General features: G+C 36.8%; 1 protein-coding gene across 5 annotated transcripts in view; it reads right to left on the reverse strand.

Moving 5' to 3' along the window:
- Positions 1-4,548: 4,548 nt before the first annotated feature.
- The window catches only part of FER (FER tyrosine kinase), a 288,512-nt gene continuing 273,756 nt past the window's right edge, over positions 4,549-19,304 (reverse strand). For all 5 annotated transcript variants that reach the window (XM_072597264.1, XM_072597267.1, XM_072597265.1 and 2 more), the window contains 2 exons: positions 13,469-13,591; positions 4,549-5,506 (listed from right to left, as the gene is read on the reverse strand). In XM_072597264.1, coding sequence (XP_072453365.1) covers positions 5,364-5,506; positions 13,469-13,591 — 266 coding nt within the window. In that variant the 3' untranslated portion in view covers positions 4,549-5,363. The remainder of the gene's footprint in view (positions 5,507-13,468; positions 13,592-19,304) is intronic.

Genomic DNA, 19,304 nt, shown 5'->3' on the forward strand with positions numbered 1-19,304 from the left:
CATGGCATGACATAGTAAGACATAAGTCTGAAACATGAATTGGTTAACAGCCAACCAGTGCTAATAGGAGTTCTTGTAAATGAACAGTGGGTCTCTGGGACCCTATAGTGCTGATATGATTGAAGACTCAGGAGAATTCCTTAGAGCTGGGAATGAGAGGACTCTTTCTATACTGAAAAACCCATGATATTATACTATAAAAATGCCCTCATGGGTTTCAGCATTAACATTACTTTTGAGATACAGACACCATGTCCTTCGGCTGATGGCCACATGGTGGTAGGTGACCTACTTTGCTTCCTTTGGTCCCAGCAGTCAATGGTTCTGCTTCCCTGTGGCTTTCTACTGATACTTGCTCTATTTTTGGTTCCCTTCAATGTATCATGGTACCTGCAGGGCTATATCATCTTGGAATGAAATAAAACTGTTTCTTTCTGTTTTTTGCCTTTGTAGAAAATGATTTCCTTTTTCCCCCTTCTATTCAGGATATATACTGCCAACTGAGCCCATTACTTCTGTGTGGTTTAAAATGACTACAAATATATTATAGAATGCTTAATCTTTGCATAAGGGTGAAGACAACAGTTTTCAAGGGAACAAAATATTCCTGTTAGCTCATTTAGGCCTATGATGTATATTCTGAATACTTTTTAAGGTTATAACTATGTCTAGTGACAATCTCTCTTTGTTTTATGAAGAAACTTATGAGATTCTCATAAATTTTTATCAATATTTCCTTCAAAAAGACTCTGGGTTAGGAAGTTTTTGAACATATTCTTTGCAGAAAGAAATAAATTATTTTAGTTCCCCAAAGAATCTAATATTTAGATTATAGACTAAAGTAACTAAAATTGAGAAAAAGAAAGAAAATTAGACTGTTAAATGAAAACTCTGGTGTGTTATAGCAATATGTAATTGATAATAAAAGAAGTGACAACTTTATTTTAATAGCCAACTTTCATGTGAGCCAAAAGTATATAATAGAAATCCATTTGTATATTGAAAATGTCTCACTTCACTTATTAATAAGATATTAATACTGAAATATCTATTTTAGCTCCTTTGTCGTCCTATTTCACAAAATGTTATGCTCTGCATTAGGGCTATGACTTCAAAACAATCCAAGTCTATACTTTCATGATTCAGACACTATTTGCTGCTGACCTTAACTCTACTGATAAGAAATATTTTAATTAGTGCAGTGGTGAGGTGTATATGTGGAACTGGATCAAACAGTACTTTCCCTGAAATATATTCAATTAATCTTTATTGTGATGGGAATGTGGTCATAAATAGTTCATACAAAAGTCTTAGTAACACACTTAGAACATCCGAAAATTCACAAGAATTAATCTTAAATAGGTGAGCCACACTAGAAATAAGAATGATATATGATCTGGAAATTGTTTCCTTTTTTTTTTTTTTTTTTTTTGCACTCATCCAATTACCAGGTCATTGGAGTGAGGCACGAATTATCAATGTTTTTCTTTCTTCTTGATACACAGTCTAACAACAGTGCTCTTAAGTAAGAACTTGGTGATACCATAATATTAATGGTGTTAACCAAAGCTACAGATAAAACTATTTTGTAAGTTTGAAACACAGCTTACATTTCATATAAAAAAACCTTATGGTTTAAAGCAACTTCAAAACTACTGCAATTTCTAAACACTTTGTTTTAGCTCTTCCAAATGGATAAAAATTACTTTTAAATTGTAAAATTCAGGCCATAACAAAATGCAACATTTCTCTTTCAGCTCAAAGCCTACGTTGGTCTGTAAACAGGTAATTCTGTTGTGAAATTGTTATGAAGTTGGGAAATGTCTTACCTTACCTTACCTAGGGATTTCCACCAAATAACTGATTTTGGTGAATTTACAAAAGGCAAATGAATGAGACCTTCATTAGTAGACTTCTGAGAGTTGACAAAAAGTCTTTGTTTTTGAAAGTTCAAATAAAACCTGGTAATTGCTTCTACTTACTCCCCTGTGAACCAAAAGGAATATATATGTTGCTTTGTGGCTATAACCACTGATTCCACAGAATCCCTAATGGATTTTAATTTTTTTTCATGCTGCTAGTATTTGTCACTCTAGGAATTCTTTGGTTGATAAATTAGAGGTTACTTAAAATTTTCACTAAGAATCTCCTTCAAGATGTCTAAATGAGAAAATGCAAGTCAGAGAACACTTAATTTTGTTGTACACCCAGGAATTAGGAGTAAATTCAAGGAATTATATAAAGATCTGTACAAAAAAAAGCCACGTTAACATCCCACCCTTAGTTAAAGAAAGCTTTTGACCTGGCAATGACAAACATGAAGAAGAATGGAAAAGCAGGATCGCAAGGCTAGAGCTTCGTTTTTTCTCACTGCACAAACAAATCACTGTGTTTCGTGCTCTTCTGCGGATTCCCTCTTCCATAAAATTTGCAAACTAAGAACAGATCTTATAATCATGCTTTTGGTATGAATTAGCCTCTTAAAGCACATAATTCCAAAAGTTACCAGTGAAAGAAAGAATAACTTCAGTCTCAAATACAATGTAATCTGTGGCACAAAAGTGGACTGCTTAAGTTTTTTTAAAAAATGTATATATTGATATTAAATTTTACATTTATACAACTGATTTAATCCTGAAAGTCTCCTTAAGAATTCTTGATCTTGAATTGACACACTGTCTGCTTTAGGATGAAGAGCCAAATGCAATCTAAATACTGGAAGCTTTCTTAAGTCTTGAAAAGCCTTTTAATGTAATAGTCAGGCTGTGAACTGCACACTTCAACAGCCTAGATGAGAAAGACATGGATGCAATGCTCACGTTTTTATACCATTATTTAAGGGTTACACTCCTAACGCTGCTCACAAATTCAAACTAAAATCTTGGCTAAGGGATTATCATTAAGTTTCGTTAAATAATGAGAGCATGTTTTCCCTTTCACAGGAAAGAAATATGACAAGAGAAGAAATTCTTTTGGTGAATTATGACCAGTAAGAAAAGACCAGTGTGTCTTTGTGAAAGCTGCTGTCCTCTATTCTACCTCCATGCCATATACCACATCAAAGAACGAGGAAGGAACCTCTGATTGAGATAATGTGGGAAGAAACAGAGGACTTGGACATGAAGCATGGTTCTTCCACTTGAGGGATCTGTGGCAAGTCACTTCACAGTTCTGGCACCTATAGAATGAGGGGGCTGGACTTGATCTACACGATGCCTCCTGACTCTAAATTCTAGGATCCTAAAAAGCCCTGTTGGTGTATTTCTCTGTATATTTCTGGGTACTGCCTAGCATAGGTACCTGTGATAGCAATAGAATGCTCAGATTTTGAGCATCAACTGATTGATTGAACTGAAAAGAAAAATTGATTAAAAGGACATTTCCTTGATATGCCACAACATAAATCATTAAGCATAAATTGATTGTTTTCACTGTAGCTTAAGTGTAGTAATCAGTATATGTAAAAGATATTTTTACAAGATGACTGGAAAGATGGATAGAGGGCATTTTCAATTCATTTCTTTCATTCTTTAAAATTCTCTGCTTGGTTCTTGTTCAATAACAGGCACCAAACAGTTGCAAAAGGCAGGGGAAATCTGTTATCCCTTTTAGACTGAAGTAGAACCAAAATACCTGGAATTTAGGTCTATCTAAAAAAAAAAAAAAGCACCATCACAAGGAACAGATACAGATATTTTTAAAGGTTTACCAAGTCAGCATTTACTCCTGACCACGATTACTGCCATCTCCCACCCCTCCTAATACACACACACACACATACACGCACGCACCCCGCACGTGCGCGCACACACACACACATGCATGCGCACATGTTCCTTCATCATGAGGAGTAGCTGAGGTCATCCAGATAACTCCAAATCAAATGAGTTGTAACTAACTGGATGAAGCTAGAGGCTAAGGAATCACTAAGACTTGATCAGTCTTAACTCTGCATCACTTATATGCATACACTGTCTCAGAAATATGGTCTTCTACCTGTCAGCTAATTTCTGCCTGTCAATATGACCAGTGATCATGGTGTGGAGCAGAAGGGACTGTGCTCACAAAAGCTTTTTTCTTCAGAATGTTATTTTGTTTTATGTAGCCTCTGAATCTGTATTGTGCTCCTCAGCTGTACCTCTGTGTATACTCGTGTATAGTTTATGTATTTTCATCTGTATATGCATATGAGGACTAAAACTATGGAATTCCAACAGCTGGAGCTGGCTGACTGGAACGAAATTCTGGGATGCTTTTATGAAGGCTGACGAGACTAAGAAAGTAATCTGCGACTCTCAAAGATGTGTTTTGTAGTTTCTTTAGAAATGAACTTCTTGCTGACTCTTTAGGAAATCTATGCGGTGCTGACACAATATTGTGGCCCCTTTATAACAGCTTAGATAGAAACACTGAAAAAGGTCAGGTACAAAAGAAGTTAGAAAGGTACTGGGCCTAATAAGAAACCAATCTGCTATTTCTTTTCATTCACAACTTTCATCATTATTACTGGAATGCTTTATTTTAAGTCGCTCTCCTTTATAGACATTCTTCCTATTGATAGCAGCTCTTCAAGGATTCATTCAAAAGCAGTCAGGAAAATTCTGGTTTCGGTTCTCAAAGCAAACTATATGCAAATGTTTCTGAGATTTGACCAGAGGCAGAGTGATAGGGAACATGGCACATTTCAACCTTACTGATAAAATGGGTGTGTGGTGACCCAAATGTGTTGCTCACTCTACTATTAAAAAAAAAAAAAAGTCCAAATATTTTAAAATGCAAAATGTAGTGTGTATTGTTTTTTAAAGAAGAAATTTTAGTATTTTCAAATTTTGTCAACTGAAGTGATGCCAGCTACTAAGAAAATAGAAGTTTGGGAAAACATTCTAAAAATATAATCTTGCCTCAGTCATGAGATAATCAAGGTCATGCTGGAATGTATCTGCCAATTTGGCACCACCAATGAGGATTATAGCACCAATGTAGTAGGTCTCTGTGACTTAAGGCAGCAAACTGAACTGAGTAAGCTATGAACTGAGCAACGTCAGTAGTAGTTAATTCATGTCAGACAGATGGGATCCAGGGTCCCTTACACTTATAGGCTGTGCTTTTCTATGGATGATGGCCAGGTACAGCAGAAGAGCTGTGATTGGCTAAGCAGCACTTGGCAAAACAGTTCGGTTTTTTTTTTTAATGCATATGCCTAGGATATTTTCAAATTGGCACATTAAAAACATCCAATTAATTTAAAAAAGTAACTCTAGACTATTGCAGGTAATATAGTATAAATTCATTTCTTAGGAGGGAAAAATATTACTTTGCTGGGAAACAGAGTCCTGTAGGTGGTGCTTGGCGTGACGTCATCCCTATGTCACTTTTTTCTTGATGGCAGCTAGCTCTTTCTGAAGTTCGCTGAACTTGGGGCGGTTTTCAGGTCTGTAGTCCCAACACCTCAGCATTATTTTATAGATTTCTTCAGGACACTTCTGAGGAGCTGACATCCGATATCCTGAACCCCAAAAGAAGAAGGAAAGGTAGTTTAGATTATTAGTAGGAAGGGAACACATGTTGATCCTAAGCCTTCTTTAATACCTGTGAAGCAACTTTCTAACTTTAAAACTTCAATTGTTTAGGTTATTTGGCATAACAGAAAGAGCTCTACAAATGGCATGTAAACACACAGAACTCTCTCTTCCTATGGCCTTCAGTTCTGCTGCCCACTACCTCTTTTACAGAGGCATATTTTGTTTCCCTCAGGGCCTGAAATAATAATAATCTGATATGCAATATGCAATATCCAGTATTAAAATGAAAAATTAAAATTAAAATGAGCAAGATTCTTCTACATCCTGGAAAGAAAATAATTTGAAATTTTCTTAAAGAATAAAATTTGAATGAATAACGGGAATGTAGAAGGGAAATTCATGAACTTCTCTTAACTCAGATTTGAGGAAGAGGCTCTGATATTTTAGAAAGAACCCTGAATTTTGTGGGTATCATAAGAACCAAAAAAATCAGAGGGAAAGAATCGTTGCCCTGAACTGCTTGGCTGCACCATTCACCTGCACACTGCCCACTCTTCTGGAATCCCTGCCTCTTCCTCCCTTCCTGTCAGTGCTCATACTTTGTTAAACACCGCAGTTGTATTACTCCAATCAGCTGCCTCATCCACTCATCCTAAGAGTGCTGCTGACTGAACCTGCACTTACTGGGTCCATTACAAATTGTTTTATATAACCGTCACTGGCTCTCACTTCAGCAAGATGGTCCTTTTACTACTCTCCCCACTTGTCTCAGTTTCCTCATCTTTAAAATGAGCTAGAAAAGGAAACAGCAAACTAGGCCAGTATCTTGGCTAAGAAAGCCCTAAATGGGGGTCACAAAGAGTCAGACACAACTAAAACAAAGAACAACAAAAAATGCCAGGTTCTTTATCCCACTTTCCCATCCCCACTGAGCTAGTCTACACATTTTCCTCTTTACTCAGGTATCTTATCGTTTCCTCCTTCTTCTCTCTCAACTAAGGATTTCACTTCATAGACTATTGAGAAAACAGATATAATTTTCAAAGAGCTACTTCTTTTTCACTTTTCAAAACCCCTTCCTTCCATTCCCCATGCTGAAGTCAACCACTCTACATGTACATTGATCCCATAACCCTTCTTTTCTCTAACACCTTCAAGCATTCCCTATCTTCCTAGCTTCCTTCCTTCTTGTCTACAAACTGCCCAAGTCTCCTACATTGTGAAAAGACCCTCGCTAGAAGCTGACATCCCTTCAAGTTAAGACTTCTATCTCTCTTCTCTTTTATAACCAAATTTCTAGAAAAAGTCATCTACACACATTGACTCCACTTCTTGTCTCACCTCTCAACACTTTGCAAAGTGCCTTCCAACCCACTATTCAACTCAAACCACTCCCTCCATATTTACCTATCATCTCTTAATTGACAAATCTGATAGCCTTTTCTCAGTCTTAGCCTCCTTACAGCACTTGATGCATGTGCGTGAGGTGTCAATTTATTTTTGAATACTTAGACACCAAATCAGTTGGATATTTCCACACATAGCAGAGTAAGAGGACTATTTGTGAGAATGAAAATATTATGTAAGGCCTCTAGATTTCCTTTACAATATGTAATAAATTTAACATAGAACCTCCAAGGCTGTCCTCTGTGGTGCTTCTGTTTCCTTTTATGGGTTATTTTTATAAAACTCTTTCAATAACTTCCTTCCTTCTTTCCTTTTCATTCTTTAAAAATGTTCTGATTATCCTATCTCCAGTTTCCCCACCTCCCTCCCAAGACCTCAGTGGAACAGAAAAACAAAAGCCTTGGAAACAAATGTATACAGACAGGCAAAAAACAAAGCAAAATAAACAAATCTCACAGTGGCTGCGTCAAACACTGCATCTCCTATCATCTCTGTCAGCAGGCTGCACTGCTGGTCTTCTGGAATCAAGCGTCATTTAAGTGACAAGAGGTTTTAAGTCTTTCAAAGTTGTTTTGGTTTGCAATGATGCTACTGTATAAATATTTCTCTGGTTCTGCACAACACTCTACATAAATCATACAAGTCTTCCCTGGACTCTATGACACTGTGCTTTTATAATCTCTTACAGCACAATAATATTCTATAACATTGATATATAACTTGTTTGGTCCTTCTACAATTGACAGACATTCTCTTATTTCCAGTTCTTTGCCACTACAAAAAAAACTGCTATAAATATTTCTTTCCATATCGACTCTCCCTCTTTCTTTGATATTTTTAGGGTATTAGACTAGTGAAGGTATTATTGGATCCAAAAGTAAATATGCACAGTTTAGTCAATTTGTAGGCATAATTCCAAATTGTTTTCCACGATTACTGAACCATTCCCAGTTTTACCAGTAGTATGTGATTGTACTTGCCTTTCCACAGACCTTCTCATTTTGCCTTTGGGAATCTAAGTGTTGCTTTGATTTATATATCTATATTACTGATTTGGAACATTTAAAAATATGGCTGATAGCTTGAATTTCTTCCTTTGAAAACTGCCTTTATATATGCATATATTATATATACATAATATATGACTATATTATCCTCTGACTTACTTATTGGAGAATGGCTATCGTTCTTATAAATTTGAAAGTTTCTTTTATATCTTGGTTATTGAATATTAATAAGCAATTAATACTTTGCCAATTATTTGGATCTATTTTTAGAAAAAGTATTTTATACTTTGTGAAAAATGATTCTCAGAGCTTCCCCCCCAGCCAGCCTCTTGCTCTAACGTTCTTCAGAAGGACTGATAATGAGATTGCATTGAATCTTCTTATCCTGATCCAACCTGAATTGATTTTTATCCTAATAGGGGTAGGGGGGTGGTGGCAGTGGTGGGGGCAGGGGAGCAGCGGTGGTGGTGGTGGTGGTGGTGGTGTGTGTGTGTGTGTGCGTGTGCGTGTGTGTGTGTGCGTGTGTGTGACAGAACAGGTATTTCCTCTGTCTGAAGGTAGAATGACAGCTGATAGTGGGGGGATACCAGCCCCTGCTGAAAAGGTATATAACTGGGCACCCCAAATCCAGCCAGTTCTGGGTTGACCTCCTTAGAGGGCCCAGTTTTGAACTGTAATTTCCATGCAATGCATGTCAAGCCAGTTTGAGAGAAATTAAACATGGACACACAACCTAAATTGCTTGTTTCTTTTTTCTTTTTCTTTTTAGAACAAACTCTGTGAGAGGCTGACAACTTCTATTCATATAGGTCCTTTGTCTGTTCTGGTTTATAGTCTCCTAAATATTTTATACATTTGTGGTCACATGAAATGGAATTTCTCTTCTATTCCTTCCTGCTTTCTTTTGTTGATAATACGTAGAAATTGTGGTGATTTATTTTATATCTTTTCAATGACTTCTCAGCTGACTCTTGGTCTCCCTTGACAGAACATCACATCGTTAGCAAAAAGCAACGGTCTGTTTCTTCTTCTCCCCAGGCTTAGTTGCTTGATCTCATTTTCTCTTCCTATTGGAACAGTAAGGAGAAAGGAAGCAGAAGCACTAACTGCAGACAGCTTTCTCTCGAGTCTGAGAAGTGCTGGGGGCTGGGATGGGGAGGATGATAGTTTAAGAGAATACGGACGAGAGAGGAGAGAATTAAAGCTGCAATCTCCTAGAAAAGATGGGAAGGGATAAAATCAAGCGTACAGATGGAGGAGGTGGCCTTGGCCAGCTTATTACGGGAGAAAAGAAGGAAGGAAAAAGGAAACCAGCATTGATTAAGCAATTACTACATATAGCAGGCCTGTGCTAGGTGCTGGGGAAACAAATATAAGCAAAAAGGCAGCTTCCTGCCCTCAAGGAGCCTACATTTTATCAGTCAATAAACACTAAGGAGCTTCTATGGGCTAGGCATTCACCAAGTGCTGAGGATAGTCTAGTCTTTGCCCTCAGGTAACTCACCGTCTCATTTTAATGGGGGAAGACAAAACACAAAAATGAACTCAAATACTGAGGGGGAGGATTGTGGTTAAAAGAAGGAAAAAGGGCTGATGATTTTAAGGGCTTCTCAATGAAGACAAGAGGAAGCACTCCTTGAATGAGATTAATTTTCTGAGTGAAGTAGAAGGCAAGGTCTGAATGAGAGAGGGAGACAGAACAGGCCTGAGGAGAGGAGAGGTTTGGAGGAGGACTGCTACATAGGGAGGGCCCAGCTGAGCTTACAGAACACGAATTTATAAATTATTTCTCCTTGATTTGTTTTCCAAGGCAAGTTGTTCTTGGTACCTTACGTTTGTTTTAATGTTTCTTGTACCTAGTATAACAGCAAACAAAGTAGTTTTTTTTGTTATTTTTCTGGATTAAGCTTTAGCCAAGCAAGTGCCCTTGATCCAGTCTTGCCTTTGATTAAATCAAGAGTCTTTGATTGGAAACAGTATTTATACCGTATTACTTGGAGGGAGAGACTAGAGGGAGAGGGGAGTGCGAGCTAGGGGAACAGAAAGAAGGTTTGTGATGGTGGGGCTCTGTCTGTTGATCTGTGTTGATTTCTCAGAAGCCCTGACTGTGGGTCTCTACGGCTGAATTGAGATGACAGCGCTGGTAATGTGCACAAATATTGTCATAGTCCTGTTACGCTTTGTTTTCCTAGAAACAGAAGCTGTGGGCAGGAGCAGGAAGAGTCTGGAGTGGTACAGTCCCTGTGACCTGAGACAAGGAACAGGAGAGGAAAGCTGCCTGTGTGTGAACCCAGGCAAGAAGGGAGAGCGGTTGGCCCATGGAGGAGGAGCCATGGGGTTTGGAGGTCAGCCTTGGGTCAAGATGAGAGAGGACTTTACTTGGACACTGTGTGTCGATTAAGGAGATTGTTCTTACAGGGACCTAGGAGTGGATGGTGTGGTATTTTCTGCTACTCCTTAAGGATGTGTTGTGGTAGTCTGGGACCCCCTGATTTTAGGGATGCAGTCACATATGTTAGGCATCATATGACATAATAAGTGTTATCAGATAACAATGTTTAATTTATTTATGAATAGAAAGTTCATTATACCATGCAATTAGACCCTTAAAATCATTCACAGCAGCAGTCCTCAGGTATGTGGCCGTGATTGCAGTGACATCTAGGAATCACTGCATTTTTAGCGTGATTCTCATTTTCAGGGTATTTGCTATTTTGCAAGGGTTTTCTTCCTATTTTGAAGTATTAATCTTCCAATTCTTTCCTCTAGAGCTCTCATTTTGCTTATAATTTAATTTTTTATCTTTTGTTTCAGTTCTTCCAGCATACTTTGGAGTTCCTGTGCCAACCTTTTTTTTGTTTTTGCCCTGAGGAAGGCTCTGATTTAACTTTTCACTCTCTTCTGATTTTACCTCTTGATTCATCATCCCCCTCCCCCCCCCCCCCCCCATATTTGGCATCTTCTTTTATTTACTGACATTTCTAGCCTCAGTTCTTGTTCTGGGAATTTATGCCAGGTTCCTCGTGGATGGGATGGTCCTCTTTGGTCTTGATCTCTAGTTCCTCAACTACTGGTACTAGCTTCCAAACCTTGCCCCTCCTGTGCCTTCCCGACAAACCCTCCAGAGAGTTTATGTTCAGGATCTCTAAGGTTAAAGTGCCACAGACTTCTGACCCCCCTGTAACCTCCCAGGCAGATTTCTAGAGGCTTCCAGTTTCTTGGCTAATGCTTGCACTGGCTTCCCTGATGAAGCTCAGCACCCCAAACCCACAGGTTTAACTTTCTGTGCAAGTTTGGGGTTGGATCATGGTGTTTTATGTTATGATTGGATTTCTGCATTATCATTTGAACTAGTGCTCTTTTTTTTGGATTTCCTGTTTCCCAGCTGCATTCAATGTACTTCTTCTATAGACTGTGTGTGTGTGTGTGTGTGTGTGTGTGTGTGTGTGTGTGTGTGTGTGTGTGCGTGCATGTTTAATCCTCCTCTACCCAGTGGTTCAGATAAAAATGAGGTTCCTGAGATGACCATTTCCCCTCTGTGGTTGTAGACTCTTCTGGAATACCCCAATAATGAGAAACAGTAAGTGTATTACTTTTTTCTTCTCAAAACCAATGAAACAGAATCAGATCATCCTTGAGACCTGAGATCATCTCTGTTCTCTACCATGTCATAGAGACCTCTGCACCCAGAAGCTCTCTCTACCCCTGGAATAGTTCTTAAACTGGCAGTACTGTCTACCTCTAAGGTGTCACCTTATGATTGGTTCTTCCAGAACCTCCAATTTAAGGAGGGGACCTAGGCCAAAAATGTCCCTGTGGCTAAACCATTTTTTTCCCCCTTGAGGTTCTATTTCTGTTTTTAGTGGAGTTACTTTCTTCTTCTGTTTTTATAACTTAGGCTTCTTCTAACAGAATATTTCTTCAATGTACTCAGTGTTTTATTCTGTTTACTGATATTTTCAGCTTCATTTCCTGACTTTGGGACTTTCAGGGCTTGGTTTTACCACTCTTTCAATACTTTGGCATTATTTTTGACATGTGTTTCATTATTAGGTAACATTTCTGGGGTTTATGGTAAGTATAGACTTTCATTGTGTAGGTTCTTCACATTTTCTCCAGGTTTAAAGGAAATTCTTAATTTTCATCTCATCTGCTTTTAAGAATGTAGTTGCATTTCTTATGATTTCACTGTATTGATCTGTAATATGCTGTGTAACTTTGATCTGAAGATGGTATTGATCAGAAAAATATGAAGTCCTTGCCTATAAATGATAGGTCTGCTTCCAATGGAAAAAAAATGATACAGTACTCTCAGGTAATAAAAGCACTCATATCTTCAGTCTACTTTATGTATGTTCTTGTTTTATCAGTCCTTAGTGGTCAGCATCATCTATACCAAAAACTTGTTTAGTAGGTGGGATATTGGTAGTTCTGATTTGTCCCAAAGTGTTTTGCCTTCTCATGGTCCAAGAATAAGATGGAGGACTACTTACTCTTCTGTTCCCAGTGTCAGGGGGATAATCACAACAGTTCCAAGTAGGGTCAATCTGCACCCAAACTCTCTCATTCATTTCTTAGATTTAAAGAAGCAGATACATCACACTGACTGGGATGGTGTTGCCCAGATGGATATTTTCATGAAGTCTTCCAGGTCTTTATAGCTTAACACAGTGATACAGAATTCTCAATATACATCATCCTTGGTGGCATTTCCTGACTTTGCCATCCTCTTCCACTCCCCAACATGGATGATGGGTTGGATTTTATTAATAAAAGACTCACAGATATTTTAATATTCAAGAACATACATTTATCAAAATAAAATTTATTTCCTATGCCCAAAGGTAGGAGCTAAAAAAGTCTAGTATTTGCCTTAGACGTCACTCTCATAGAAAATAAATTAATAATGTCAATTCAATGGACATATACTAAGTACCTGCTATATTCCAGGCATTGTGTCAGGCTGCATAGATATAAAAATAAAAATGAAAACAATCCTTGTCCTCAATTACATTATGCTGGGGGAAAGCATGTGAACATAAGGAGGCACGTACAAAACAAACACAAAGTTAAGAAAGCTGTCCACTTACCCAGGAGATTTAAAATCTTTCCTTCATTCTTTCAGCCTTATTCAGTGGCTTGGCATTTTCTTGTAATTTTTTTTTTAGAATAGTACACTTTGTTTTTTCAGTGACCATATTTAAAGGCACTCTAAGGACACAGGCCACACGGGGTATATGTGCCATGAGTGTCACCTAATGACTTTATTAATTCTGGAGTTGTGATTGTCCAAGTTTCTCAAAGAGTGTTACACAATTCTTCAAACATCCTCCAAACAGGAGGGAATTGTAATTCTCTTAAAAAAATTAAAAGAGTTTGGGAATAACTGTTCTAACTGTCTTACCCAACCCAACTTTAAAGCCCTATCTCAATTCCTCCCTCCAACAAATTGGGGCAACTTCTCTGAACTTTTGCTTGCACATCTTCTTTGTGAATTGGGTGTGAAGATTTCAACTCTAATTCTATACTAACCTTGCTCTACTTGCTCCCGGGCATGTTGGTTGGTCATTCCAGGATATGGGCAGACTCCTAAGCTGAAGGTCTCCCACAAAAGGATACCAAAGCTCCATGCATCACTTTCTGAACTGTATCTTCCTGGTAGGAAAAAAGGAGAGAGACAAAAATAAGAGTGAACAGGCAGGTGCTTTAGAGGCAGAGGACATTTTTTAATATAAAAATTTTTACAATTATATTTCAAAATTACCAAAAAGATAAAATTATTAATGTTTCTGCTTCAATTCCAAAAGTTTATTTCATAATCTTTAAATAGCTGGCATATGTAAACAAGTCTGTTTTTTTCCCTTGAGGAAAAATATTTACTAAGCATGTAAACTTGTTCTTCAAGTAATGTTTGTATAGAACGATTATTTCCTATAGAAAACATATAAATTTGGATAGACCAATGCTTGTGAAGAGATTGACAAGATATTTTGTTGTTTGCTTAGATTCAATTTTCTCACTAAAATTATGAACAACAAACTTCAGCAATAAAGCACATTTTTATATAAATTTTTATTCTCTGCTGCATATTTTCTTCTATGTATCTCTAATTTCTCTCTCTGATTCTTTTATTTGCCAAAAATTAACATAAAAACAATTTCTTTAAAATACATGATACCTTGTATTGTAAAAAATATCTTCATGCAACTTACTAAATATTATGAGTAAATGAGTTTGGAGAAAGTGGTATAATTCAAAAGAGAAAGCACCATCAACAACAATTCAACAAAATTCTATCTCACTCTCCCAAAGTACTAAGAATCTCAAGGATTTTCAAAAGTTACTCAAATTTTTATTCTAATTTTAAATTGAGTGCCAAAAAGAGTGCTAGTTTAGTTCCGCTACTTGGCAAATGGAATTATTTTAAAGATTCCTCAAATGATTTCCTTCTTTATCTCTCTTTCATACTTTTCTGGCCTATTTACTGTCATTCTAATATTTACAAAATTCAATCCTTTCCTTATTTTTGCTTGTTATTTTAAGTGAAGGCAGTAAGATGGTACTGGGAGTATGTATGAGTGATGTGAAGGGTTCTGACGTCAGTAAGATTTCCTGCCCATTTACTGAATGTCATTCCCAGCTGTGTTAAATTAGCCTTCCTTCTTAGCAGATAGTAATTACAGACAATCATGATACTGTTGGTGGTAAGATTAGTTTTCTTGTCTGTATATCAACTCTCTTCAGAGTTTAGCATCCAGTCATTTATCACTTTTCATTAAAGTCATTCAATGAATATAAGTTAAAAGTAATTAGTTTCTTAAGAAAGTCCAAGTTATTCAGTTAATTATGTCCTCCATCCTGATCCCTGAACCTGCTCATCTACACAAAGTTAGATAAAATTTTGTGTAGTGATCAAAATGATGCAGTCATATAAAAACCACGAATACAAGAGAGAAATACATAAAATCATGAACACACCTGTGGTTAGGTTTTTAAAGCCGACCATGAAGCAATTTATTACGTTTCTATTACATTCTAAGCGATGGGGGAATGCAAACATAACATTGATATAACTTTTGAACCTCGTATCTTAGTGGACTACATTTTCAAAGTATTTTTGGCTATACAAGTCTAATTAAGGTGAAAGGCTATTACTACTTGACTAAAATTTTCTTATAATACATTGAAAAATATATCCTTGAAATTTTGTTCAATTTCATGATCTTAAACTATACTATCTGTCCTTTGCAAACATGAAGACTTTCATTTCTGTTCATTTATTCAATCGCTATTTGTTAAGCTACTACATGTTAAGTATTAGGAAGGATATAAAAATAACCGCAACGTCATGATAATGACAATCCAGTACAGTGTTACTAAATTGAATTCAGGCAGGGCTTCCTATAGCCCAGTGTCCCAGATATACACTTTCCATATGTTCTAGTTAGCCTCTGTCAATCTTTCAGTTTGCTTCATGGATCAGTATAGATGTCAGATTCAAGAAGGCAAACTTATAAGGAGGAAAAAAGATCAATGACAGAAAATGGCTAAAAAACTGGAAGAAATTCAATACCAAACACAAGACTCTTATGCCATAAAATTGAAAAGCAATAGGGAGCTTTCACCTACCAAAATTCAAGAATATTTTCTTTAGAAAAATAACTCTAGGATGAAATGCTAATGAATTCACATCAGTTTTGGCTTCTGCCTATTGAAATTGCTTCTCAGAGAGCATCCTTGATGTAAGCCCTCTGGGAGTGGTTTCATAAACCACTCCCTAATTTGCAGGAGAAATGCCTTCTTCTTCTTCTTCTTCTTCTTCTTCTTCTTCTTCTTCTTCTTCTTCTTCTTCTTCAGCTCTTTCTTTTTCATCTGACGTCTTCTGAAATGTCAGTTCACCTGGCTGTAAACAATTTTTATTGGGAGGCTTATGCTCTCACCAGCAAGAGATCATTTAGCAACAGAAAGACAGAACATAAAAAGCTGGTTTAGTAAAACTTTGAATGAACTTGAAAAAATATGGAGTTAGATTTTAATTGTTCTAACAGTTAATTCAAAATAATTTCATTTCTGGGCCAGGAATTCAAAAATTTCCTAAGTAGAACCAAGGATCAGTGTCCAGGGGGCTGAATTTTTATTAGGAAGACATTTAGACAACTGTGCCTCAGTTGTCTATCCATAAGTCTCTAACAGAGATGTAAAAATCAGCCAGAAAGCCAGAAGAAAAGAGGCTTCCTGTTCAATACAAATCATTATAATCCTGGGCTTTTTTCTGCTCCTGTTCACCATACCTAATTTATTCCTAGGGAAATATCGACAACAACCTCAAGAAGAATCACTATGGAAAATTACAGGGTAGCTACTGGCTGTTTGAAATTGCAGTGAATCTTCTTGTTGGCATGAAGGAAAACAAGCGAGAGGGGGGATATTAGCTCTATTTGGAATTCTGGGTTCATTCCTGAAAAGGAGAGATGCCTAGTCAATAGCTGCCCACATCACTAACTCAGCTGTCTAGTTAGCATTCCACAGCACTCTAGCAAGAGAATTTTTAAAAAGCATCACAGGTCAAGGTGAAGTCTGTGGGGCATTATTGGGGAAGGCAGCTTACATTACAGCAGCCAGCAATGTGACCAAGAAGCACCTGAGATTTTAGTACGTTGTTCTCATAATCATCAAATTCACACCAATTTTTAAAAATGAGACTACATGCGATTAATAAAACTGCATTAATTTTTTGTTACTTTCAGCACCCTGAATTTACTAGAACTTTCCCACCACACAACAATAAAAAATAACATATCTGAATTTCAAATACATTATCAAAAGTCTAAAGGTGTCTGTCGCAGTTTCTTAGCTAGGTGATTTGAAACATTCTATTAAGAAAATCAAAGGAAAGCAATGGTGGGCATAAAAACAAATTCAGAATTCAAACAATGCGAATATAGATAATCAGGTAATTTCAGTACTAACACACACAGATGATCTATCTAGAACAAATGTCAAAGTAGATTATGAAATATTTTAGGTTCTTTTTCAACTATGAGGACCAGTGGGCAGGAACTAGAACAGCCTAACTTTAAATTCATTTCGTAGTCATAATTTTACCTAGTTTAACTGCAGGAATATTAGAACTGTTCAAATTGAAATAAACTTTTAGTTTGAAATCAATAAAGGATCAGTTTACAATGTTTTATTTGACAAGCTTTCTAAAAATAATTTATGTTACTCTATATTTGTCAAGTTCAATTAATATGAACATTTGCATATGCAAAGCAAAGAAAATGAGTTATGTATATAAAGTCATGAATCTCTATAAAAAAACTGCTTTCTTTTCTAAAAATACTCAATGTGAGTTTTAAAGTTGACCATCTTGTCTGTGTCCCTCCAAATTTCCAGTGTTTTTTTTTAAATATTTGTACAATTCACTTTTCCTTTTAAGGATGGGGCTTATAAGAAAAAAACCAATCAATGATTCCACCCTAATTAATTTAACATAATCTGATAGCTCTAATAGTTTATCAGGTTTAAAAAACAAAACCTAGTTTATCAAATTAGAGCATAACAAGTTACAAGACAAAATGAAATGTTATCTAGGAAAGGTAATGGGATGACCTAGCAAACCTCAAAAAGTGGACAATTTTAGACTTCCTCATAGTCAAGGGTGTGCAGCAGGGTCTTAATATTCTTCCAGTGCTGCGTTCCTGAAGCAGGAGCAACTTATGGCAACATTTATCTAAGATGCCAAGAAAAAAACTAGACATACCAGGAAAAAGCAATTTCAGGAGAAAGAAGGAATGTAGTAGAAAGTTCTGCCATTCCTACAGGGAACTTCATGGAGACTTCACAGAGAGAGAAAAGGAGCTCTGTAATGTCCTAGATTTTTGGGACAAAGGTTTTATAACAACTGTCCTTACTATATTAGTAAATACTCCTAACTAACAGCTAATAAACTTTGGCTGGTAATTGATATCAAATGATAATCAGTGTAGAGACTTGTGAGCTAATTTCTAACTCCTCAGGGTTACTCCTAGAACTCTTAAGGGAGAAACAGCTAGCCAGTACAGCTGTGAATGGGAATTTGCAATAGCAGTCTCAGAGCATGTGAGCTATACTTTTTTTCTTATTTTTTTTGACTATCATCCCCTTAAATTTAAAAAAGTAAAACCCTTAATGAATGGATGAATGAATATAAAAAAGAATTTATTAGTTTTATATTTGTTATAATACAGTATAATATTATAAATAATATGCTATAATGTAATAAGTAATAATTACTGTTCTAAGCACTGGAGATACAAATAAAACACAGAATCTCTGCTCTTAAGAAACTCAAACACTGCAGGTTTCAGTTTAAAGTCAGATGGACAGACCTCATCATCCACTAGAGTGTTCAGTAGCAAAGCAGATGGGAATGTCTCTTCTTTAACGTTATTCCCACTAATTAGTCATATCAGTTTCTGAAGTTGAACCATCTGACAGGATCTTGGTGGTGAATACTTTCTTTTCTGGGTCTTCATTCACTGTGGCTGTAGTGTCCCCAGAAGTAGCAGCCAGGCCTTATCGCTACTGGGTTGGTTTCTGGGGATGATTGGAAAGGGGAGTGGAGGGAGGGGCTGGGGAGCGTAGCCACTGTTGAGGTGATTTGTGTGATGAGGAAGGTGGGCCTCTCTTTCAAGGTGATACACTGCTATCATAATAAGCAAAACCAATCCACACATTACCCTATCTGCAGATGTGTGTCTTATGTGTAGAATGGTACTATGGTACTGTGGTTCATCAGTCCCTCTGGAGTCATGGGCTGGTCACCATGTTGATCAGAATTCACAAACTGCTCAAGACATTCTGTACTCAGTCACCAACCCTAGGCTCGTACGCTGCTTCTTCACTGCCTTCCTTTACTGAAAATGCAATTCTGGATTTCTCTTTAAAGCACAATCTGGTCTTTTCTTCCTTTTCTTCTTGATCTTGATACAGCACACTACTCTCAACAAACATAAGATGTGTGTGGTATTTCCTTTTGAAATGATCCATAAATTTCAAGTAAAACAATCTCATATTTGAAAAAGTAATTTTTGTCTTCCTTTTCCTAAGAGTTATACAAAAAATACATCATAAAATATTAAAAAAGACTGAATGCCATTTAGCCCATGGGTACCCCAGATAATTCAGTGAGGTTATAAATTGTAGAACAGTACTGCTGATCTGCACTGGCAAGAGGAATTTCCTCCACAGAAAATCACAGGTACAAACCTCCCCACAACACCATCCCACCCTTTCCTACCCCACCAAAAAAAGAGGTATTAGGAAAATACATAAATTTTCATGATGAAGGGCTAAAGAATCCATGAAAATTAATTCTAGGGACCTA

Source organism: Notamacropus eugenii, chromosome 3, assembly GCF_028372415.1.
Source record: "Notamacropus eugenii isolate mMacEug1 chromosome 3, mMacEug1.pri_v2, whole genome shotgun sequence".
NCBI lineage: Eukaryota > Metazoa > Chordata > Mammalia > Diprotodontia > Macropodidae > Notamacropus > Notamacropus eugenii.